General features: G+C 32.5%; 3 protein-coding genes and 1 long non-coding RNA gene across 6 annotated transcripts; 2 read left to right on the forward strand and 2 right to left on the reverse strand.

Moving 5' to 3' along the window:
- Positions 1–263: 263 nt before the first annotated feature.
- On the forward strand, positions 264–2,182 carry LOC126876105 (omega-amidase NIT2-A-like). The gene is made up of 3 exons (XM_050639015.1): positions 264–448; positions 843–1,011; positions 1,286–2,182. The coding sequence occupies exons 1-3, from the start codon at positions 365–367 to the stop codon at positions 1,417–1,419; spliced, it is 387 nt and encodes a 128-aa protein (XP_050494972.1). The 5' UTR covers positions 264–364; the 3' UTR covers positions 1,420–2,182.
- A 4,645-nt stretch (positions 2,183–6,827) lies between these two features.
- On the reverse strand, positions 6,828–13,363 carry LOC126876104 (venom serine protease Bi-VSP-like). 3 transcript variants are annotated; one of them, XR_007693927.1, is made up of 11 exons: positions 12,284–13,256; positions 11,374–11,772; positions 10,669–11,192; positions 10,195–10,502; positions 9,525–9,866; positions 8,370–9,114; positions 8,062–8,157; positions 7,707–7,985; positions 7,363–7,631; positions 7,181–7,279; positions 6,828–7,018 (listed from the first exon to the last, which is right to left on the reverse strand). XR_007693927.1 is itself a non-coding variant. In XM_050639014.1 (4 exons), the coding sequence occupies exons 1-3, from the start codon at positions 12,384–12,386 to the stop codon at positions 10,691–10,693; spliced, it is 570 nt and encodes a 189-aa protein (XP_050494971.1). In that variant the 5' UTR covers positions 12,387–13,363; the 3' UTR covers positions 10,100–10,502; positions 10,669–10,690. The 3 variants fall into 3 exon arrangements, 1 of the variants encoding a protein (XP_050494971.1); XR_007693926.1 differs by lacking the exons at positions 6,828–7,018; positions 7,181–7,279; positions 7,363–7,631; ... (1 more) ...; positions 8,062–8,157; positions 8,370–9,114 and having other exon boundaries at positions 9,404–9,866; positions 10,669–10,866; positions 11,374–11,664; positions 12,284–13,363; XM_050639014.1 differs by lacking the exons at positions 6,828–7,018; positions 7,181–7,279; positions 7,363–7,631; ... (2 more) ...; positions 8,370–9,114; positions 9,525–9,866 and having other exon boundaries at positions 10,100–10,502; positions 10,669–10,866; positions 11,374–11,664; positions 12,284–13,363.
- A 404-nt stretch (positions 13,364–13,767) lies between these two features.
- LOC126876107 (omega-amidase NIT2-A-like) lies at positions 13,768–15,675 on the forward strand. Its single transcript, XM_050639017.1, has 3 exons — positions 13,768–13,943; positions 14,338–14,506; positions 14,781–15,675. Exons 1-3 carry the CDS (start codon positions 13,860–13,862, stop codon positions 14,912–14,914), a joined length of 387 nt encoding a protein of 128 aa, XP_050494974.1. The 5' UTR covers positions 13,768–13,859; the 3' UTR covers positions 14,915–15,675.
- Positions 15,676–22,899: 7,224 nt separating this feature from the next.
- On the reverse strand, positions 22,900–23,896 carry LOC126876122 (uncharacterized). Its single transcript, XR_007693937.1, has 2 exons — positions 23,691–23,896; positions 22,900–23,307 (listed from the first exon to the last, which is right to left on the reverse strand). It is a non-coding gene; the product is annotated as an uncharacterized LOC126876122 (long non-coding RNA).
- Positions 23,897–25,851: the final 1,955 nt, after the last annotated feature.

Raw genomic sequence — 25,851 nt, forward strand, 5'->3', positions numbered from 1 at the left:
CGTTGAGTAACAAGCCACTGATGCTAACACAAATAGCATTGTCGTAATTAAATATTTCTAAATATTCATTTTTCATTTTGAACCTGTAGAAACAATTTATTATATATACTATTAGCTAAGTAATTGCATATTTAATTAAGTCGAAATATAAAACTTAGTTATTTTAATAATTTAAAAAATAAAAAACTGACAAACATTTCAATTTAATTTATGGTTGGAACAAAAGACAGTTATTTTTCATTAATTGAAATATTGCAATGCAGAGTACTTTCGAAAATACGCCGAGAGTATTCCTGATGGTGAAACGAGCGTTGCTTCATCGAACGCAGCTAAAGAAAACAACATCTATGTAGTTGGTGGTACGATGCCTGAAATAGAGGGCGATAAATTGTACAATACCTGTACTATTTGGGGTCCCGATGGAACTTTGATAGCAAAACACCGAAAGGTAAGTAATATATTCCTTTATGGCTTTGAATTTGAAAATATTGGGGCGAAGAAAGTGACTCTATCTAGGAATAATTTAGGAATATACATATGTACATACGTATACTATAACCAATTCTATAATTTACGGTTTATAGATAACGTTATGATACGGGAAACGCCCATTTTTGTTGTAATGTGTAATATAAATTTTTCACATACTTAAAATATTATTATACTTATTTTTTCTCCTTTTTAAACATTATTAAATGATAAGATTTTTTAATAAAAGAAAGTGATAAAAACGCTGTCAGTTATTAAATAAAAAATAATTAAAGTTTAGGAGTTGGTAACTTTGATATTAAATTACAAAAGTTGCAGCAATAGAATTAGCGACCACATTTTTATGTTATTAGGTACATCTATTCGACATCGACATTCCTAATAAGATTACTTTTCGAGAGAGTGATTCACTCAGTCCTGGTAACTCCCTAACGACGTTCGATGTGAAGGGCTGCAAAATAGGTATTGGCATTTGCTGTGATATTAGATTCGAGGAAATGGCACGCATTTATCGGAACAAAGGTACAGTAACTTAATCGATCAATACTTAACTAGCAAAAAATTAAATATCTTTCTTAAATATATTCTATATAAAATTAATATAATCTGTAACTCTGTATAAAAAGAAGCTTAATTTAAAAAACCAGTATATTTGCTGAAAATGAAACAACTAAAAGAATTAAAAGCACAATAAGAGGACTGTCCTCGCATATTCAGAAATGATGGAATGTGAACCGTGCAACTACGAAGTTAATTGGTATTCGGTGGCTTCATATTTCCTGCTTCTCTGGGTTAGGTTGCCAAATGCTGATATATCCAGCGGCATTCAATATGACCACTGGACCACTGCACTGGTCATTACTTCAGCGTTCCAGAGCGAATGATAATCAATTATACGTTGCCTGCATATCACCGGCTCGTGTTCCTTAAGCAAGTTACGTCGCATGGGGACATACACAGTTGACCAATCCCTGGGGAAAGATTCTTTACGATTTGGAAACTCAAGAGAATATGGCAGTCACCGATATCAAAAAAAAAAAGAAAAAAAAAAAAAAAGAAAAAAAAATTTCAACAAATAAATAAATAAAAAAAAAAGTCACCGATATCGGTAATTTACAGCTTAAAATTAAAAGCGAGAGATCCATGATGTAATTAATTTTTAGTCTCGTTAATTTATCGATTTAGCCATCTTCCTCTGTATTTGTTGAATTTATTAGTAAGCATTACTTATTACTTCGTATGTTTCTTTTTTCTATCAGATCTAAAAGTTGTTGAGGAAGTAAGGGCTCAGATACCTACATTTTCTCAGAGACGTACAGATTTGTACGACACTGTCTGTAAGAAGGAGTAACTCTACACTAAAACAGAAAATGTTTTTTTATAATATTTCTACTACGATATCCTTTTTTGTGAATTATTACTAATTTCTTATCATCCATTTCTTGTAAATATATTATATCACGATATTACAGATATATACATAGATATACACGTTAATTAAATCCTCTATATGGTATTTTTATATCAGTGTCATAAACATTGTAAACCGAAAATCTTCTATTACACGCGTACATATACAGTCAATATTATTGTTACATATAGTGATACATACGTTGATCCACACATTAATTAAATCCTCTATATGCTATTTCTACTTTGCTATCTTGAATAGATAAATAACATGTCGCTTCCAGATGTCAAATATTATTTGCCAAATGCACATATAATGATATAATTACATATAATGATAATAATATAATAATTATATATAATATTGATAATAATGATATAATTACATATAATGATAATAATAATATAATAATTATATATAATATTGATAATAATGATATAATTACATATAATGATATATACGTTGATCGACACATTAATTATGTCCTCCATATGGTATTTTTATATCGGTGTCATGAACATTTTTCCCCGAACGACCTTCTATCACGCGCGTACGTATATCGAGAATATTATTGTATTATCGTATTATCGAGAATATGTGTTGATATACACATTAATTAAATCCTCTATATAGTATTTTTACTTTGCTATCTTGAATAGATAAATAATCTCGAATATAGACATACAGGTACACTTACGTTGATATACACCTTTGTACAAGGTGTCAAAAAATTTTTTATCACGGCGTTTTTTTAAGACGATTTTATAGCTTCGAAATTGATCTTGACACGATTTTCAATGTCAAATTATTTTTCTATTGCATCATGTGATACTCATTAGGAGGAACAAAACTTCTGTTTTCTTAGAAAAAATGTTTGAAATTTCATTAATTCCTAGATTGATTTTATTTATACTTTAAGGTCAGATATGACATCAAATAATGTCAATACTAATATCTAGTTATTTGTCAATTTACAGCATCTGAAAAACAAGATATCTTCGAGACAGCGTGGGTTTTCTTTCCAACTTTCTTAACTTTCAACAATAAAATTTTCGTCAAACGATACAATCTATCCAACAAAGTTCTTGTACACAGCCAATCTCGTAAGAACATAGATCTTCTTCAAGTATTATTCTTCACAATGCTTCGTGTGGAATTTCTACTTGACGAGTTATTATTAAACGATTAAAAGCTTATTATTATACGATAATGTAATATCGTAGAATAGCTTTGATTGGAGATCGGCTGAAATTAGAAAACACCGTGTACGCCGTCTTTTTGTGGTTTGTTTACATCCAAGAGCGCCTAGTAACAGTGACGCGAGAAAAGATAAGCAGCGTCAAAACAGAAGTACGGTTTCATATTTCAAGGAGTGGCAATCAAGAGGCCAGAGTATGTGAGCCGAAAAGTGTGTGTGTGTGTGCGCGCGCGCGCGCGTGTGTGCGTGCGTGCGTGCAGGACCGAGCAGGAATGCATTGGCGAGGTTCAGAGTTGATCGAGACGTCGAAGCATAGAGTCGTTAGAATTGAGTTGCGAGTGTTGTCGAGTGTTAGAGTTGCTAGTGAGAGAGAGAGAGAGAGAGAGAGAGAGAGTTACCAAATAGTTGTCAAGTTATTTGTTGTAAATACGAGCGTTGCATTTAGTTTTCCTGTTAATCAAACATCGTTTCTCTGTCTAACTAATATCTGTATTTTCAATCCATTATTAATAAATTATAATTAATCGGACAAAATTACACCTTTAATATATTCCGATATTACATTACCGTTATGTAATATTTATCATGCTTATTTTGTACGTAAAACGAATCGTTGGAATATTCCCGAAGCTAACGAAGCATTTCCCAAAAGTTAAACCGAAGAAATTAACGCGAATAGTTAAGTGAAATTTTTCCATTAACTTGCTGACCAACCGGCAAATAAAAAATCATAAAAATTGTTTCAATGTGTTGAGGTCACGCATAACTTCTTTTTTCATTGACGATTACCAAACAGGTAAAATTTCGAAATTGTACGAAGGCCACGTGACCAGATCGTATTGGAATTTGAAGTGCATGGAAAAAGACAACTCGAAGTACAAACCTTGAGCTGTACTACTCGAAGTACAAACGTGAACTAATGGATGCAGAAAAGCAATTAACGCCAAACATCCGAACAGCATCTTGGAGCCCGTCATTGTTCTGAAATAAAAGAAGTGACGAATTAAAAAGACGCAGGACTAATAATAATAAAGGAAACTTAGTTCGTATTATAAATTGAATTTACATCAGAAAAGAAGCACGATCAAGCGAAACAGATCGTAGAAATGACAAATATCATCGATATACGTTTCAGTGTAATTTCACTTTTGAAAATTATTTAGTTTAATACGATCGTATTCATCGCTCTGAAACTTTCATTGTGCTGCAATTTGTGCTGCGTCTTTTTAATTTCTCTATCTTTCTGTGTTTTCGGAAAAATTACTTGAAAGATTAAGAATTGCTTGCCTTATTTTATTTTCGATTAGTTAGGATTTGATTATTCCAGGTAAGGTTTATTATTTATAACAGGTTTTATCACTTGTTTATTATTTAGGAGTTTGTTATTTTAGGATTAGTACCTTTTAGGATTTCTTATCCTTCGAGTTTCTGTTTCAGATATCTAGGTCTATTTCAAGATGTTTTATTACATTAGGATTATTTATTCGATTAAGATAATTTAAGAGTTTCACAATGTACAAAGAAATAATCGCGTGAAATTTAGATTTATGCTTTAAACGTATTAAACACGCGGTAATTTCAATGTCTATAGCCTCGAACGTGTTCTGATTAGTTGTGTCATTGTCTGTGACATTGAAATCACAAAAATCCATTGCAAGTGTGCTGTCATGCAATGTGGATGTAATTGGGTTTTTTGGGTATTTCCTGTATCATCTGATTTGTACAGTACTATTTTAACGCAAGGACAGGAAAGTTATTATATATTTCCCGTCCATTATTTGAATCGTTGTGAAGTGTAACGAATTATATTCGATTCGAGGAGATGTTAATGAATTACCCATTTCATATGTAATTACATGGAAATAAAAATCATTGCAAAAATAATTGATCTAATGACAACGGAATTTCCAATATTTTTTTGTTTCGTCACGTCTTTTTCATAATATATCTTTTATAGGTACGTGATTTATTAATCGTTCGAATGGAAATAATTATTCGTATAATATTCAAATGATTCTAGCCATAAAATAAATTAAAACGATACCTGTAATGCAATCTGCGTATGACGTCAACCTCGATCTATGCTTATACAAGAAATTTTATCAATCAATGACTAGATATACAATAATCAAATATTATAAAATTTCCTGAAAACCTTTAGGTGTTAATATTAAGGTGTTAATATCTTTAATATTTGCAAGTTATTGTTTAGCGCTAATTAGTTAGAATGTAACAAGTGGTGTACCAGAATTGAGATAATTAAGCCACACGAACAATCTTATTTAGATCTTTTTAATTTTTTAATTCTCTTTTGCTCTAATACTTCGTAAAATTAATCTTCATTAGCTACTACACTTCATAGAATAACAAGAGATAATTTTTCTTATATAACGTTTCATTCATAAAATCTATCATTAAAGTATATCTTCATAAAAATATCATTCCATACTAACGGTATATTTGGTGTCATACGAGATAACAGTTACCAGTGATGACATATGTAACTTTATAAAGATATCTCGTTTTATTATATATTAAAAGAATGTACTCATTGCTGCTATATTTCAGATGAAAAAAAGGTGGCAATGATTTTACAGTAAAATCGTTCGTTTACAACTGATTCATTTACATTTCATGATAATACTGTGCATTCTGAATATGCTATGATTTGGTTTAAAATAATAAATAGTCCATTCTTGCATACTATTGCTCCAGCTTTACTTGTATTATCGATATTGGTATAAATAGAAAGACAATTAATGTCGTTCGAGTCTATTTTCGGATCATTTATATTACGTTGAATCCATATAGTTATTATATGAGACATAGTATCGTAAAATTTGGAAGAATAAAACGTTCGTACAGGAAGTACATTTTATAAGAACTCCAACAAATCTGCGTGTGCACCTAAAATACAAACTGATAGTGATTGTTCATAAGTTTATATACATTATCTAATGTCAATCGAAGGTATCAATTCTTTTTCTCCATAAGAGTACTTCTTCATTTATATGTGTTCAAAAATACATGTGTTCAACCGTGAAGCATATGTCACCTACAACGAAAAAGAGTTTTCCTATACTTAATATTTCCTTTATATACCTATGAAAGTCTATTCTTCGCGTAGTATGAAATTATGAATAAATCTGGAATATTGTTCAATCTGAAAAGAAAAATAACTTATTGACATCATTCATTGATACGAGATTCAGAATGTTTGTTTTGTCTTGCAGAAAAAGAAGGCAGCCCTCCCTTTCTTTTAATGTGAAATAGAAAGCGAAAATTTGAAAACAGATTTTTTGGAAATTTACTTGCAAATATCGTTTTCAATATCGTGATTTTCTTCCCAATGGTACTGTACTTTCAAATTTTCCAGTATCCCTCTAAAAACAAAAAGTCGAACCTCGTTATTGTTAACGTAGGCATTACAAGGAAGCGAAGTATTAGAAAGCAGCTCCTTTTTATTATGGATTTCTCTATAATCATGTAAATAAGAAATTCCGGAAATTTTTTCCTCAAGAATTTAATTCTTGTGTTTTGATTGATAATTATTACACTGCATACTAACTTTTCGCATACTGTTCGCGTCTAACAGTTTCCTAATAATAACTACTTCAAAATTACATATGTTCTTGCACGAATTCAAAAGTACGTATGATACAATTACAATTGATTCTAAAATAATAATTATTTAAAGATATTAAGATACTAATTAAACGTTTCGCTGTATTTCAAAATCTGGAACAACAAATTTTTATTTATAAAAAATGAAACTGTCTTTATATATTCTTTGTCATGATGCTATTTCTTATTACCGTGTCGACATTTTTTAAAATTCATTTTGTTATCTCTACGCAATATGAAAATTCATATGCTGCTTAATATTTTTTACATATTATCCATCCACCGCATGATATCTCCTGAAAAATCAAAATATTAATGTTATATTATTACAATGCTTCTTAAATTTCAATTTTTGACAAATTTGAAATCCAATATATTTTGCACAATTATTATTTATCAAAAAATTCCAAGTTAGTAACTTTCTTTTCAAATGGCAAATAACATATACTTTGACTTACCTGTAAGTTTTTGTTCCTAATCATCATTTCCTCTTATAGAACACATCATTATTGTTCTCATAATTACTACCAGTGTCATAGATATTGTAGTGGCTACAACTGAATTAATAGAAAATGATAAATAACTGTGTATAACACTAACACATAATTGTGTATAACAATGACAGATAACTTTTACTTACATATCAGTCGATAAGGGATTACTGTGATATCCTGTTGATGTTTCTTAAGGCACTTGATTAGGTGCGATACGGTATCATTCCTTATGGTATACTGTAGATAAGTATTTTAGAAAATAACAAGAATAAATCTAAATTATTCAGAGGTTCCAGTTTCGGCTTAGACATAAATACAGGACCATTTGCAAAGAAGAAAGGGTGCGTTTCTACAGCCTCGTTATAGTAACCATGAATACCAATCTCTGAATTACTGGTTACTAAACATAAATATCCTATAAAATTTAATATATTTCTTTAATTTTTAATACATACATGAGTTAGTAGTTCTAAATTATGAATCATCCTACCTGTGATATTACACTTTTCCTTATAATATCATCACTCGAGTGAACAACATTAAGATCATGTAAACCATGTCATCCTATCTTACTGTGAAGATACTTAGTTATGTTATCTAACATTATAAAAATATCATCAAATTCAAGTCCTTTTATTCACATCACATGGCCACGACGATCTGGTTCTTCGTTATATAATGTTCTAAAATTTGTCGTATATATAGGATGTACAAACCGTGATATCAAGGTATCAGTTCTTCCTTCCCAAGGGACAGTTTCATTAAAATTCTGATAGAATTAAAAATTAATTATTAATATTCTAACAATCATATATGTTAAATACATTATAGTCAACGATATATACCTGAGCGAATGTAGGGGTGATTCCTTGATAATTATAAATGTCATCAGCCCACATCATTGTGCCACTTCTTTGTACTCCAGCCTCTAGATTAACAGCCTAAACAAACATACGAAATTTTATAGAAGCTGTACAAAATATAGTATATATGCGCAATATTGAAGCGTTCAAGGGGATATAAAGGTAATGTACATCACATACACGTGTACTCTCATGCAACAAAATACAATTAGATTTAATAGTATAAGCTCTTTTATTCATCATAAGAGATTGGAAATTTAAGTGTCTTACGAGGGTGAGTAAAAAGTTACCCGCTCTGTCGGTGTAGAATTTATTTTAAGCAATTGTCAAAAAAGACATACATCATTTTTTGACATAATCACTCGATTTCTGTATACACTTTGTCCATTTGCCGAAGGACCTTTATATTTTCTCATTAAAAAATGTTTTGGGCTGAGCTGCGAACCACGAATGCATCGTCGTCTTCACCTTTTCATCAGCTTTTTCGGCATCCATCTCGCACAAACTTTTTAAAATCCAAATCTGTCGTGCACTATTGCATAAGCAGAGCCGTGGCTGATTTGCAAATGATTTGCCACATTATCCAGTGTCACTCGTCTATTCCATAGAGCATAAGTTCATGAGCACGTTCAATGTTGTCATCGTGGATGTGGACGGGCGTCCAGCTGTTTTTTCATAACACTTGTGCGATCTTCTTTGAACTTTTGTGCCCATTCAAACACACTTCGTGACAAAACACTTTCTCCATAATGTGCATTAAATCTTTGATAAATATAGGCATCAAACATAACCTCCGACCACAAGAAACGAATCACAGCATCCTGCACTGTTTTCCTGCAAATCACCATTGCAAAGCGCCATTACTCGCGCAACGGTCACAAACGAATTGACGTAACACAAAGAAACCTGCGCAGCAGCACTGAACAGATATTGACGTCATACGAAGAGTGCAGATGGATCAATACGGTCGACAGAAGTTTTATATATCTGGAGTGCGGATAAATTTTTACTGAGAGTCGTATAGGAATCTATAATCTGTAAGTACACCTTTGGCTGAATGGAAATTTCTCTTACATATAGTCAAAAATGCAGAAACTGTGTATTGAATTGGAAAGTGATAAAAAATAAGTGAAGTTTCGAGGTTGCATGTGATTGCATGAGTACACAGGACGTTTTTAGCGAATAAAAAATAATTTTGAAAGACACGAGACTTATCTTGTATTTTATGCACTCTCTGTGTCCGAATTTCCAGAAGCTCTCTATCTTATGAAGTGTTTTAGATTAGCCGGAAAATTTTGTACGTACATACAAGAAGTATACGATCTAAGTGGAATATTCCATTATTCTCTTGATACAACAGAAACGAAATTTACAGAACTTCTCAGAAAGTTGGTTTATTATTACCAAATTAATAGAATTAATATACGTTTATCATCTTTACATACCTAAGTCGTGGAGGTTTATCGTGCGTAAAAAATTAGTGTCGTTTCAAAGTTACATTTCGTACATTTTAAGCCTATAATTTGTAACGTACAAAACAATGTAAATTTGAGCTGTTTCTTATCTCCACAATAAGAAAATCCAACTTTACGTTTTTTACACAATGATATTTATGGAACAGTAATATCATATTATTGCATCGCTTGGAGAATGAAGTCAAGGTACGATGTGACCCTAGTGTAAACGCTGGGATACCCAGCTGTGCCACACTTATAAGCATAAGACACAATACCTATTAAATACGAGGTTAATTCATGTTGTATCAGCAGTGGTCCGCCACGGTCAGCCTGAAAGGATCGTTAAATTTTTAATCAAAGATACTGAAATATATCGATCGAATTGCATTGAAATTATACTTATATACAGTAATAATCTTCTATTGATTTGTGTATTGAAATACTCCAATTTATAACGTACATGTTATATGTATTTTGAGCAAAACTAAGATTAGAAGGAAATTAGATTAAATACCATAACGAGGTGTGAGAAGTGGGCAAAACTATTAAATTGTGTTTATCTATTATTTTTAATGTTTAAGACGTCGATTTGATGTTAATTCGAATTGACGTGTCTTCAGATACCGTATAGTTTGTAGTAACTCTGTAACTTAATTACCGTACAAGAATCCTCTCCACCCTGAGCATGTTCGGCGCATATTATACCATCAGTGATATCAGGTGCATTAGGAAATTTGGAATAAGCTATTTTGCATTCGGCGTTCTTAATCACTGGCATTTGTACTTCCATTAATGCATTAGGTCGTGGTCGTCCTACGAAGAAAATGAGAAAGATATTTAAGACTGGAACTGTTTAATTTTATTATAAAATTGATATCACTTGCTATATCTTAACGCTCCCCATCCAGCAACAAGGGGGTTATAGCCGACGAAGTTGCTCTTTCGTACAAATGGGATATACGTACCCTGAAAAATAAAAAAATAAATGAAAATACAGGAAACGAATGACCAAAAGTATGAGAAAGAATTGTACACGCTTTATGACACAATATATGTGTACAGTAAGAAATTTCAGGATATGATACTTCAGTAATACTCAATAGCATATATATATATATATTTGAGGACTTACTCGAAAATGGCACCTCCTCCACCTATCTAAGAATGGCAATATTATGATTGTGTATGTTTTCTATTCCATCCATATGTGCACAATGTGCTGCGGTCAAAACATGCCTAGCCGATATCAGGGAACCTCCGCACTTCCATAGTGGTTTGTCTGGGTTTCGGGGATTACGAAAACCTAATGCAGCGATCCATGGCCAAGCGCCTAAAATGCAATAGTCATAGTTGTGAATATACATAATTTTTTCTCACATAACGAGTAACAACGATTATTACCTATTCGATATTCGATCATACAGCAGACGATAAGTACATACGTACAAATACTCTGAAATAGAGATTTGATAAAGACAGAAATTAAATTTTTATTCCAGTGGAATACAAATTATTAAATAATTCTATATAATTTCTATTTGAACTATACTGAACTATAAAGTTCAAACGTGTAATTTCTGCCCTAACAGTTTTTGATCTCTATCCATATTATTACTCCTATATCAATTTTTTATTTCAAGCAAAAAGATACTCTTCCTAACATGAAGTAAAAGAAAGAAATAATTCAAGTTAATAAGTAAAGTTACTACCGATAAAATCATAGCATTATTATTTAGTCTAATTGAAATGTACATTGATGTGCTGTTTAATGCCTTTAAAGTTCATGCTTTGCAGTAAATGGCTTATTATTAATCGGAAAGAAAGACATAAAACGTACCAAGTTCAGCTGGTTTACCATCGACCACCCTGGTATGAGAGACGTTGCTAAAACCACAGTATGGTGGTCGCAAAGCCTTATACTTATACACAGTTTTTATTAAAATTTCTCTCTTCTCTTTGTTTGGATCGTTCGGACAGCAAACGATCGTAACATTGACCTGGTATCTGCACACTGATCGTCTATAAAAATCGGTGGCTGTACGGTACTGTATCTGCCATATTTCTTGCAGAGGTTTACATTTTCTGTAGTCAAGGCACCTGCCTTCTTGATTGTCCGGTGTGGTACATTCTGGATCAAACAATTTTAAAACATTTATACAGTTCAAAGATGCGTAAGAAAGCGACACCGATTACTCAACTTTCGAAGTAAAAAGCCGATCAAGTCCACCGGATTGCCCTACAGACACGTATTAATCCGTAAGAGTTAGTCATCATGTTGATAATAATTATCTAAAGAAACTTTTCACGTGAAAATATAAAATTTTAATTGATTAGATATTGTGTTAGCCATACTTAAGAAAGAAAATGAAAATGAATGAAATGAAAGAAAAGGACTACCTTCAACCTCATGTTTTAAATAAACACTTTGTCAGTTTTGCGGTAAATAAATTCTTAGGAATTCAGGACAGTTTTTAGTGAATCATTTTGTTTCGACCGTTCGCGGAGAGACGCGATCGCGAGATAGCACGTCAACGAGAGTTGTAAGTTCCCGTTACGATTAAATAATCGACGCCACGAACTGATCGATCCCCTTATTTCGATTATGATAATAAGGGTAGTTCAATGAAATTCCACAGAATTAACACAAATAAATTAATGTTTATTTCAACAACTTATTAACTAGAAAGATATAAATGGAACAAAAAAAATGTAACTGCGTTTTGGTTGATAAGTAATGCGCGACATACCACATGTGTTGACGGTTCGACTTCTCGAAAAGTTCTGAACGCCTTTCGATTTTTTTCGTTTTTTCTGGAAGGCGACCCCCACTACGTTCGGATCACGCCACATTCTTTTACTGCGAGGTAAAATACGGGCCACGAGTCGACGTTTCTGGAAGTCGCCCTGCTTAATGAACCATGCGCTTGCCACTACAATGTTTGTTTGCCGGGCAGACGCGACGATCCGTCTGCGACATTATAGTGCCGCGATCGATAGTTAAGAATATGACCTATGGTAAGCCGCATGGCGTAACATTCTCCCCCCGTTGAGAGGGTACCGATCAAACTAGCGAGGTGTGGTTGAAGTTCCCATCTTATTTCGGCTCGGTGGCTAGTTGTTCGGGTTTCTCGAGATCGGGTTGAATTGGCAGTGGGACAAGCCTTTTGACGCCCCGATCCAAAATGCTCTTTGCCGTCTGAACTGTAGCTGTCCGGATGACACCATCGGCGCCTGAATGAACCTTGATAACTCGGCCCAGAGGCCAATGCATGGAGGGAACGTTGTCCTCTCTGAGGATGACGATTGTGCCCTTTTGGATGCTGTGTCCACCCTTGCTCCATTTATTGCGGTTGGTTAGCTCGTTCAAATACTCCTTATGCCAGCGGTTCCAAAAATGTTGTTTAAGCTGTTGGATATGCTGCCATTTGGAGAGTCGGTTCGATGGAATGTCTCTGAAATCTCGATCACGTAAGCACATTAATGAATCGCCAATGAGGAAATGTCCGGGAGTGAGGGCTAGGAGATCATTTGGATCGGTGGAGATAGGAGTTAGCGGGCGGGAATTGAGGACTGCTTCTATTTCTATGATAAGAGTATTACGGTGTTAAGCTCATATGTTTCTGTTTCTCCACTCGCGCTGCGCCATAATATCCTTTGATATTTCCGATCCTCTGGTCGTACGAGGAATTGCCGATACATTTTCTCGATCTCGCCAGTGAGTACGTACTGATGAGCGCGGAATCTAATTAATATACAAAATAAATTGTGAATTGATTCGAGAATATAGGATTTCCCCATTTTCATGATTATCGTGATTTTTGTATAAATATATTTTTTAAGATACTAATAATTAGGTACTTATAAATTAGTATTATCAATTATTTTGCATTTATAATTCCGCCTCTAGTATAAGTGTTAATTGAAAACTAACTTTATGTTTCAAAAAGTACTAGCAAAGTCGTTGAGTAACAAGCCACTGATGCTAACACAAATAGCATTGTCGTAATTAAATATTTCTAAATATTCATTTTTCATTTTGAACCTGTAGAAACAATTTATTATATATACTATTAGCTAAGTAATTGCATATTTAATTAAGTCGAAATATAAAACTTAGTTATTTTAATAATTTAAAAAATAAAAAACTGACAAACATTTCAATTTAATTTATGGTTGGAACAAAAGACAGTTATTTTTCATTAATTGAAATATTGCAATGCAGAGTACTTTCGAAAATACGCCGAGAGTATTCCTGATGGTGAAACGAGCGTTGCTTCATCGAACGCAGCTAAAGAAAACAACATCTATGTAGTTGGTGGTACGATGCCTGAAATAGAGGGCGATAAATTGTACAATACCTGTACTATTTGGGGTCCCGATGGAACTTTGATAGCAAAACACCGAAAGGTAAGTAATATATTCCTTTATGGCTTTGAATTTGAAAATATTGGGGCGAAGAAAGTGACTCTATCTAGGAATAATTTAGGAATATACATATGTACATACGTATACTATAACCAATTCTATAATTTACGGTTTATAGATAACGTTATGATACGGGAAACGCCCATTTTTGTTGTAATGTGTAATATAAATTTTTCACATACTTAAAATATTATTATACTTATTTTTTCTCCTTTTTAAACATTATTAAATGATAAGATTTTTTAATAAAAGAAAGTGATAAAAACGCTGTCAGTTATTAAATAAAAAATAATTAAAGTTTAGGAGTTGGTAACTTTGATATTAAATTACAAAAGTTGCAGCAATAGAATTAGCGACCACATTTTTATGTTATTAGGTACATCTATTCGACATCGACATTCCTAATAAGATTACTTTTCGAGAGAGTGATTCACTCAGTCCTGGTAACTCCCTAACGACGTTCGATGTGAAGGGCTGCAAAATAGGTATTGGCATTTGCTGTGATATTAGATTCGAGGAAATGGCACGCATTTATCGGAACAAAGGTACAGTAACTTAATCGATCAATACTTAACTAGCAAAAAATTAAATATCTTTCTTAAATATATTCTATATAAAATTAATATAATCTGTAACTCTGTATAAAAAGAAGCTTAATTTAAAAAACCAGTATATTTGCTGAAAATGAAACAACTAAAAGAATTAAAAGCACAATAAGAGGACTGTCCTCGCATATTCAGAAATGATGGAATGTGAACCGTGCAACTACGAAGTTAATTGGTATTCGGTGGCTTCATATTTCCTGCTTCTCTGGGTTAGGTTGCCAAATGCTGATATATCCAGCGGCATTCAATATGACCACTGGACCACTGCACTGGTCATTACTTCAGCGTTCCAGAGCGAATGATAATCAATTATACGTTGCCTGCATATCACCGGCTCGTGTTCCTTAAGCAAGTTACGTCGCATGGGGACATACACAGTTGACCAATCCCTGGGGAAAGATTCTTTACGATTTGGAAACTCAAGAGAATATGGCAGTCACCGATATCAAAAAAAAAAGAAAAAAAAAAAAAAGAAAAAAAAATTTCAACAAATAAATAAATAAAAAAAAAAGTCACCGATATCGGTAATTTACAGCTTAAAATTAAAAGCGAGAGATCCATGATGTAATTAATTTTTAGTCTCGTTAATTTATCGATTTAGCCATCTTCCTCTGTATTTGTTGAATTTATTAGTAAGCATTACTTATTACTTCGTATGTTTCTTTTTTCTATCAGATCTAAAAGTTGTTGAGGAAGTAAGGGCTCAGATACCTACATTTTCTCAGAGACGTACAGATTTGTACGACACTGTCTGTAAGAAGGAGTAACTCTACACTAAAACAGAAAATGTTTTTTTATAATATTTCTACTACGATATCCTTTTTTGTGAATTATTACTAATTTCTTATCATCCATTTCTTGTAAATATATTATATCACGATATTACAGATATATACATAGATATACACGTTAATTAAATCCTCTATATGGTATTTTTATATCAGTGTCATAAACATTGTAAACCGAAAATCTTCTATTACACGCGTACATATACAGTCAATATTATTGTTACATATAGTGATACATACGTTGATCCACACATTAATTAAATCCTCTATATGCTATTTCTACTTTGCTATCTTGAATAGATAAATAACATGTCGCTTCCAGATGTCAAATATTATTTGCCAAATGCACATATAATGATATAATTACATATAATGATAATAATAATATAATAATTATATATAATATTGATAATAATGATATAATTACATATAATGATAATAATAATATAATAATTATATATAATATTGATAATAATGATATAATTACATATAATGATATATACGTTGATCGACACATTAATTATGTCCTCCATATGGTATTTTTATATCGGTGTCATGAACATTTTTCCCCGAACGACCTTCTATCACGCGCGTACGTATATCGAGAATATTATTGTATTATCGTATTATCGAGAATATGTGTTGATATACACATTAATTAAATCCTCTATATAGTATTTTTACTTTGCTATCTTGAATAGATAAATAATCTCGAATATAGACATACAGGTACACTTACGTTGATATACACCTTTGTACAAGGTGTCAAAAAATTTTTTATCACGGCGTTTTTTTAAGACGATTTTATAGCTTCGAAATTGATCTTGACACGATTTTCAATGTCAAATTATTTTTCTATTGCATCATGTGATACTCATTAGGAGGAACAAAACTTCTGTTTTCTTAGAAAAAATGTTTGAAATTTCATTAATTCCTAGATTGATTTTATTTATACTTTAAGGTCAGATATGACATCAAATAATGTCAATACTAATATCTAGTTATTTGTCAATTTACAGCATCTGAAAAACAAGATATCTTCGAGACAGCGTGGGTTTTCTTTCCAACTTTCTTAACTTTCAACAATAAAATTTTCGTCAAACGATACAATCTATCCAACAAAGTTCTTGTACACAGCCAATCTCGTAAGAACATAGATCTTCTTCAAGTATTATTCTTCACAATGCTTCGTGTGGAATTTCTACTTGACGAGTTATTATTAAACGATTAAAAGCTTATTATTATACGATAATGTAATATCGTAGAATAGCTTTGATTGGAGATCGGCTGAAATTAGAAAACACCGTGTACGCCGTCTTTTTGTGGTTTGTTTACATCCAAGAGCGCCTAGTAGCAGTGACGCGAGAAAAGATAAGCAGCGTCAAAACAGAAGTACGGTTTCATATTTCAAGGAGTGGCAATCAAGAGGCCAGAGTATGTGAGCCGAAAAGTGTGTGTGTGTGTGCGCGCGCGCGCGCGTGTGTGCGTGCGTGCGTGCAGGACCGAGCAGGAATGCATTGGCGAGGTTCAGAGTTGATCGAGACGTCGAAGCATAGAGTCGTTAGAATTGAGTTGCGAGTGTTGTCGAGTGTTAGAGTTGCTAGTGAGAGAGAGAGAGAGAGAGAGAGAGAGAGTTACCAAATAGTTGTCAAGTTATTTGTTGTAAATACGAGCGTTGCATTTAGTTTTCCTGTTAATCAAACATCGTTTCTCTGTCTAACTAATATCTGTATTTTCAATCCATTATTAATAAATTATAATTAATCGGACAAAATTACACCTTTAATATATTCCGATATTACATTACCGTTATGTAATATTTATCATGCTTATTTTGTACGTAAAACGAATCGTTGGAATATTCCCGAAGCTAACGAAGCATTTCCCAAAAGTTAAACCGAAGAAATTAACGCGAATAGTTAAGTGAAATTTTTCCATTAACTTGCTGACCAACCGGCAAATAAAAAATCATAAAAATTGTTTCAATGTGTTGAGGTCACGCATAACTTCTTTTTTCATTGACGATTACCAAACAGGTAAAATTTCGAAATTGTACGAAGGCCACGTGACCAGATCGTATTGGAATTTGAAGTGCATGGAAAAAGACAACTCGAAGTACAAACCTTGAGCTGTACTACTCGAAGTACAAACGTGAACTAATGGATGCAGAAAAGCAATTAACGCCAAACATCCGAACAGCATCTTGGAGCCCGTCATTGTTCTGAAATAAAAGAAGTGACGAATTAAAAAGACGCAGGACTAATAATAATAAAGGAAACTTAGTTCGTATTATAAATTGAATTTACATCAGAAAAGAAGCACGATCAAGCGAAACAGATCGTAGAAATGACAAATATCATCGATATACGTTTCAGTGTAATTTCACTTTTGAAAATTATTTAGTTTAATACGATCGTATTCATCGCTCTGAAACTTTCATTGTGCTGCAATTTGTGCTGCGTCTTTTTAATTTCTCTATCTTTCTGTGTTTTCGGAAAAATTACTTGAAAGATTAAGAATTGCTTGCCTTATTTTATTTTCGATTAGTTAGGATTTGATTATTCCAGGTAAGGTTTATTATTTATAACAGGTTTTATCACTTGTTTATTATTTAGGAGTTTGTTATTTTAGGATTAGTACCTTTTAGGATTTCTTATCCTTCGAGTTTCTGTTTCAGATATCTAGGTCTATTTCAAGATGTTTTATTACATTAGGATTATTTATTCGATTAAGATAATTTAAGAGTTTCACAATGTACAAAGAAATAATCGCGTGAAATTTAGATTTATGCTTTAAACGTATTAAACACGCGGTAATTTCAATGTCTATAGCCTCGAACGTGTTCTGATTAGTTGTGTCATTGTCTGTGACATTGAAATCACAAAAATCCATTGCAAGTGTGCTGTCATGCAATGTGGATGTAATTGGGTTTTTTGGGTATTTCCTGTATCATCTGATTTGTACAGTACTATTTTAACGCAAGGACAGGAAAGTTATTATATATTTCCCGTCCATTATTTGAATCGTTGTGAAGTGTAACGAATTATATTCGATTCGAGGAGATGTTAATGAATTACCCATTTCATATGTAATTACATGGAAATAAAAATCATTGCAAAAATAATTGATCTAATGACAACGGAATTTCCAATATTTTTTTGTTTCGTCACGTCTTTTTCATAATATATCTTTTATAGGTACGTGATTTATTAATCGTTCGAATGGAAATAATTATTCGTATAATATTCAAATGATTCTAGCCATAAAATAAATTAAAACGATACCTGTAATGCAATCTGCGTATGACGTCAACCTCGATCTATGCTTATACAAGAAATTTTATCAATCAATGACTAGATATACAATAATCAAATATTATAAAATTTCCTGAAAACCTTTAGGTGTTAATATTAAGGTGTTAATATCTTTAATATTTGCAAGTTATTGTTTAGCGCTAATTAGTTAGAATGTAACAAGTGGTGTACCAGAATTGAGATAATTAAGCCACACGAACAATCTTATTTAGATCTTTTTAATTTTTTAATTCTCTTTTGCTCTAATACTTCGTAAAATTAATCTTCATTAGCTACTACACTTCATAGAATAACAAGAGATAATTTTTCTTATATAACGTTTCATTCATAAAATCTATCATTAAAGTATATCTTCATAAAAATATCATTCCATACTAACGGTATATTTGGTGTCATACGAGATAACAGTTACCAGTGATGACATATGTAACTTTATAAAGATATCTCGTTTTATTATATATTAAAAGAATGTACTCATTGCTGCTATATTTCAGATGAAAAAAAGGTGGCAATGATTTTACAGTAAAATCGTTCGTTTACAACTGATTCATTTACATTTCATGATAATACTGTGCATTCTGAATATGCTATGATTTGGTTTAAAATAATAAATAGTCCATTCTTGCATACTATTGCTCCAGCTTTACTTGTATTATCGATATTGGTATAAATAGAAAGACAATTAATGTCGTTCGAGTCTATTTTCGGATCATTTATATTACGTTTAATCCATATAGTTATTATATGAGACATAGTATCGTAAAATTTGGAAGAATAAAACGTTCGTACAGGAAGTACATTTTATAAGAACTCCAACAAATCTGCGTGTGCACCTAAAATACAAACTGATAGTGATTGTTCATAAGTTTATATACATTATCTAATGTCAATCGAAGGTATCAATTCTTTTTCTCCATAAGAGTACTTCTTCATTTATATGTGTTCAAAAATACATGTGTTCAACCGTGAAGCATATGTCACCTACAACGAAAAAGAGTTTTCCTATACTTAATATTTCCTTTATATACCTATGAAAGTCTATTCTTCGCGTAGTATGAAATTATGAATAAATCTGGAATATTGTTCAATCTGAAAAGAAAAATAACTTATTGACATCATTCATTGATACGAGATTCAGAATGTTTGTTTTGTCTTGCAGAAAAAGAAGGCAGCCCTCCCTTTCTTTTAATGTGAAATAGAAAGCGAAAATTTGAAAACAGATTTTTTGGAAATTTACTTGCAAATATCGTTTTCAATATCGTGATTTTCTTCCCAATGGTACTGTACTTTCAAATTTTCCAGTATCCCTCTAAAAACAAAAAGTCGAACCTCGTTATTGTTAACGTAGGCATTACAAGGAAGCGAAGTATTAGAAAGCAGCTCCTTTTTATTATGGATTTCTCTATAATCATGTAAATAAGAAATTCCGGAAATTTTTTCCTCAAGAATTTAATTCTTGTGTTTTGATTGATAATTATTACACTGCATACTAACTTTTCGCATACTGTTCGCGTCTAACAGTTTCCTAATAATAACTACTTCAAAATTACATATGTTCTTGCACGAATTCAAAAGTACGTATGATACAATTACAATTGATTCTAAAATAATAATTATTTAAAGATATTAAGATACTAATTAAACGTTTCGCTGTATTTCAAAATCTGGAACAACAAATTTTTATTTATAAAAAATGAAACTGTCTTTATATATTCTTTGTCATGATGCTATTTCTTATTACCGTGTCGACATTTTTTAAAATTCATTTTGTTATCTCTACGCAATAGGAAAATTCATATACTGCTTAATATTTTTTGCATATTATCCATCCACCGCATGATATCTTCTGAAAAATCAAAATATTAATGTTATATTATTACAATGCTTCTTAAATATCAATTTTTGACAAATTTGAAATCCAATATATTTTGCACAATTATTATTTATCAAAAAATTCCAAGTTAGTAACTTTCTTTTCAAATGGCAAATAACATATACTTTGACTTACCTGTAAGTTTTTGTTCCTAATCATCATTTCCTCTTATAGAACACATCATTATTGTTCTCATAATTACTACCAGTGTCATAGATATTGTAGTGGCTACAACTGAATTAATAGAAAATGATAAATAACTGTGTATAACACTAACACATAATTGTGTATAACAATGACAGATAACTTTTACTTACATATCAGTCGATAAGGGATTACTGTGATATCCTGTTGATGTTTCTTAAGGCACTTGATTAGGTGCGATACGGTATCATTCCTTATGGTATACTGTAGATAAGTATTTTAGAAAATAACAAGAATAAATCTAAATTATTCAGAGGTTCCAGTTTCGGCTTAGACATAAATACAGGACCATTTGCAAAGAAGAAAGGGTGCGTTTCTACAGCCTCGTTATAGTAACCATGAATACCAATCTCTGAATTACTGGTTACTAAACATAAATATCCTATAAAATTTAATATATTTCTTTAATTTTTAATACATACATGAGTTAGTAGTTCTAAATTATGAATCATCCTACCTGTGATATTACACTTTTCCTTATAATATCATCACTCGAGTGAACAACATTAAGATCATGTAAACCATGTCATCCTATCTTACTGTGAAGATACTTAGTTATGTTATCTAACATTATAAAAATATCATCAAATTCAAGTCCTTTTATTCACATCACATGGCCACGACGATCTGGTTCTTCGTTATATAATGTTCTAAAATTTGTCGTATATATAGGATGTACAAACCGTGATATCAAGGTATCAGTTCTTCCTTCCCAAGGGACAGTTTCATTAAAATTCTGATAGAATTAAAAATTAATTATTAATATTCTAACAATCATATATGTTAAATACATTATAGTCAACGATATATACCTGAGCGAATGTAGGGGTGATTCCTTGATAATTATAAATGTCATCAGCCCACATCATTGTGCCACTTCTTTGTACTCCAGCCTCTAGATTAACAGCCTAAACAAACATACGAAATTTTATAGAAGCTGTACAAAATATAGTATATATGCGCAATATTGAAGCGTTCAAGGGGATATAAAGGTAATGTACATCACATACACGTGTACTCTCATGCAACAAAATACAATTAGATTTAATAGTATAAGCTCTTTTATTCATCATAAGAGATTGGAAATTTAAGTGTCTTACGAGGGTGAGTAAAAAGTTACCCGCTCTGTCGGTGTAGAATTTATTTTAAGCAATTGTCAAAAAAGACATACATCATTTTTTGACATAATCACTCGATTTCTGTATACACTTTGTCCATTTGCCGAAGGACCTTTATATTTTCTCATTAAAAAATGTTTTGGGCTGAGCTGCGAACCACGAATGCATCGTCGTCTTCACCTTTTCATCAGCTTTTTCGGCATCCATCTCGCACAAACTTTTTAAAATCCAAATCTGTCGTGCACTATTGCATAAGCAGAGCCGTGGCTGATTTGCAAATGATTTGCCACATTATCCAGTGTCACTCGTCTATTCCATAGAGCATAAGTTCATGAGCACGTTCAATGTTGTCATCGTGGATGTGGACGGGCGTCCAGCTGTTTTTTCATAACACTTGTGCGATCTTCTTTGAACTTTTGTGCCCATTCAAACACACTTCGTGACAAAACACTTTCTCCATAATGTGCATTAAATCTTTGATAAATATAGGCATCAAACATAACCTCCGACCACAAGAAACGAATCACAGCATCCTGCACTGTTTTCCTGCAAATCACCATTGCAAAGCGCCATTACTCGCGCAACGGTCACAAACGAATTGACGTAACACAAAGAAACCTGCGCAGCAGCACTGAACAGATATTGACGTCATACGAAGAGTGCAGATGGATCAATACGGTCGACAGAAGTTTTATATATCTGGAGTGCGGATAAATTTTTACTGAGAGTCGTATAGGAATCTATAATCTGTAAGTACACCTTTGGCTGAATGGAAATTTCTCTTACATATAGTCAAAAATGCAGAAACTGTGTATTGAATTGGAAAGTGATAAAAAATAAGTGAAGTTTCGAGGTTGCATGTGATTGCATGAGTACACAGGACGTTTTTAGCGAATAAAAAATAATTTTGAAAGACACGAGACTTATCTTGTATTTTATGCACTCTCTGTGTCCGAATTTCCAGAAGCTCTCTATCTTATGAAGTGTTTTAGATTAGCCGGAAAATTTTGTACGTACATACAAGAAGTATACGATCTAAGTGGAATATTCCATTATTCTCTTGATACAACAGAAACGAAATTTACAGAACTTCTCAGAAAGTTGGTTTATTATTACCAAATTAATAGAATTAATATACGTTTATCATCTTTACATACCTAAGTCGTGGAGGTTTATCGTGCGTAAAAAATTAGTGTCGTTTCAAAGTTACATTTCGTACATTTTAAGCCTATAATTTGTAACGTACAAAACAATGTAAATTTGAGCTGTTTCTTATCTCCACAATAAGAAAATCCAACTTTACGTTTTTTACACAATGATATTTATGGAACAGTAATATCATATTATTGCATCGCTTGGAGAATGAAGTCAAGGTACGATGTGACCCTAGTGTAAACGCTGGGATACCCAGCTGTGCCACACTTATAAGCATAAGACACAATACCTATTAAATACGAGGTTAATTCATGTTGTATCAGCAGTGGTCCGCCACGGTCAGCCTGAAAGGATCGTTAAATTTTTAATCAAAGATACTGAAATATATCGATCGAATTGCATTGAAATTATACTTATATACAGTAATAATCTTCTATTGATTTGTGTATTGAAATACTCCAATTTATAACGTACATGTTATATGTATTTTGAGCAAAACTAAGATTAGAAGGAAATTAGATTAAATACCATAACGAGGTGTGAGAAGTGGGCAAAACTATTAAATTGTGTTTATCTATTATTTTTAATGTTTAAGACGTCGATTTGATGTTAATTCGAATTGACGTGTCTTCAGATACCGTATAGTTTGTAGTAACTCTGTAACTTAATTACCGTACAAGAATCCTCTCCACCCTGAGCATGTTCGGCGCATATTATACCATCAGTGATATCAGGTGCATTAGGAAATTTGGAATAAGCTATTTTGCATTCGGCGTTCTTAATCACTGGCATTTGTACTTCCATTAATGCATTAGGTCGTGGTCGTCCTACGAAGAAAATGAGAAAGATATTTAAGACTGGAACTGTTTAATTTTATTATAAAATTGATATCACTTGCTATATCTTAACGCTCCCCATCCAGCAACAAGGGGGTTATAGCCGACGAAGTTGCTCTTTCGTACAAATGGGATATACGTACCCTGAAAAATAAAAAAATAAATGAAAATGCAGGAAACGAATGACCAAAAGTATGAGAAAGAATTGTACACGCTTTATGACACAATATATGTGTACAGTAAGAAATTTCAGGATATGATACTTCAGTAATACTCAATAGCATATATATATATATATTTGAGGACTTACTCGAAAATGGCACCTCCTCCACCTATCTAAGAATGGCAATATTATGATTGTGTATGTTTTCTATTCCATCCATATGTGCACAATGTGCTGCGGTCAAAACATGCCTAGCCGATATCAGGGAACCTCCGCACTTCCATAGTGGTTTGTCTGGGTTTCGGGGATTACGAAAACCTAATGCAGCGATCCATGGCCAAGCGCCTAAAATGCAATAGTCATAGTTGTGAATATACATAATTTTTTCTCACATAACGAGTAACAACGATTATTACCTATTCGATATTCGATCATACAGCAGACGATAAGTACATACGTACAAATACTCTGAAATAGAGATTTGATAAAGACAGAAATTAAATTTTTATTCCAGTGGAATACAAATTATTAAATAATTCTATATAATTTCTATTTGAACTATACTGAACTATAAAGTTCAAACGTGTAATTTCTGCCCTAACAGTTTTTGATCTCTATCCATATTATTACTCCTATATCAATTTTTTATTTCAAGCAAAAAGATACTCTTCCTAACATGAAGTAAAAGAAAGAAATAATTCAAGTTAATAAGTAAAGTTACTACCGATAAAATCATAGCATTATTATTTAGTCTAATTGAAATGTACATTGATGTGCTGTTTAATGCCTTTAAAGTTCATGCTTTGCAGTAAATGGCTTATTATTAATCGGAAAGAAAGACATAAAACGTACCAAGTTCAGCTGGTTTACCATCGACCACCCTGGTATGAGAGACGTTGCTAAAACCACAGTATGGTGGTCGCAAAGCCTTATACTTATACACAGTTTTTATTAAAATTTCTCTCTTCTCTTTGTTTGGATCGTTCGGACAGCAAACGATCGTAACATTGACCTGGTATCTGCACACTGATCGTCTATAAAAATCGGTGGCTGTACGGTACTGTATCTGCCATATTTCTTGCAGAGGTTTACATTTTCTGTAGTCAAGGCACCTGCCTTCTTGATTGTCCGGTGTGGTACATTCTGGATCAAACAATTTTAAAACATTTATACAGTTCAAAGATGCGTAAGAAAGCGACACCGATTACTCAACTTTCGAAGTAAAAAGCCGATCAAGTCCACCGGATTGCCCTACAGACACGTATTAATCCGTAAGAGTTAGTCATCATGTTGATAATAATTATCTAAAGAAACTTTTCACGTGAAAATATAAAATTTTAATTGATTAGATATTGTGTTAGCCATACTTAAGAAAGAAAATGAAAATGAATGAAATGAAAGAAAAGGACTACCTTCAACCTCATGTTTTAAATAAACACTTTGTCAGTTTTGCGGTAAATAAATTCTTAGGAATTCAGGACAGTTTTTAGTGAATCATTTTGTTTCGACCGTTCGCGGAGAGACGCGATCGCGAGGAAAACGCGTCAGCGAGAGGCGTAAATTCTCGCTACGATTCGGTGAATCGACGCCGCGAAGTAGTCGTTCCCCTGTTTCGGTTAAGATAACAGAGGTGGTTAAATGCATATGACACAGTAGAGTAAGTTATATTTCACCGTTTATTCCAACAACTTATAACGAAGGCAGTTACGCTGGTGCGTATGTACGAGATGAGTGAGTGACTGATCTGCGGGTGTGTCCTACCCGGTGGAAGGATGTTGACCGTTCGAAGGATGTAAAATCAGTACTGTCTTGGGAGACGATGCTGTATCGGAGG

This window comes from Bombus huntii, unplaced genomic scaffold, assembly GCF_024542735.1.
Source record: "Bombus huntii isolate Logan2020A unplaced genomic scaffold, iyBomHunt1.1 ctg00000064.1, whole genome shotgun sequence".
Classification (NCBI taxonomy): domain Eukaryota; kingdom Metazoa; phylum Arthropoda; class Insecta; order Hymenoptera; family Apidae; genus Bombus; species Bombus huntii.

What these genes read in the sequence shown, in the direction of transcription:
- LOC126876105 (XM_050639015.1), top strand. Translation starts at nt 365, where the DNA reads ATGCCTGAAATAGAGGGCGATAAATTGTACAATACCTGTACTATTTGG. An exon ending in TGATAGCAAAACACCGAAAG is followed by an intron (nt 449 to 842) that starts GTAAGTAATATA and finishes TTATGTTATTAG; the next exon opens with GTACATCTATTCGACATCGA. An exon ending in ACGCATTTATCGGAACAAAG is followed by an intron (nt 1,012 to 1,285) that starts GTACAGTAACTT and finishes TCTCTGGGTTAG; the next exon opens with GTTGCCAAATGCTGATATAT.
- LOC126876104 (XM_050639014.1), bottom strand. Translation starts at nt 12,386, where the DNA reads ATGTGGCGTGATCCGAACGTAGTGGGGGTCGCCTTCCAGAAAAAACGA. An exon ending in TCGAACCGTCAACACATGTG is followed by an intron (nt 11,665 to 12,283) that starts GTATGTCGCGCA and finishes TGTTTGATCCAG; the next exon opens with AATGTACCACACCGGACAAT. An exon ending in TGGTAAACCAGCTGAACTTG is followed by an intron (nt 10,867 to 11,373) that starts GTACGTTTTATG and finishes ATTGCATTTTAG; the next exon opens with GCGCTTGGCCATGGATCGCT.
- LOC126876107 (XM_050639017.1), top strand. Translation starts at nt 13,860, where the DNA reads ATGCCTGAAATAGAGGGCGATAAATTGTACAATACCTGTACTATTTGG. An exon ending in TGATAGCAAAACACCGAAAG is followed by an intron (nt 13,944 to 14,337) that starts GTAAGTAATATA and finishes TTATGTTATTAG; the next exon opens with GTACATCTATTCGACATCGA. An exon ending in ACGCATTTATCGGAACAAAG is followed by an intron (nt 14,507 to 14,780) that starts GTACAGTAACTT and finishes TCTCTGGGTTAG; the next exon opens with GTTGCCAAATGCTGATATAT.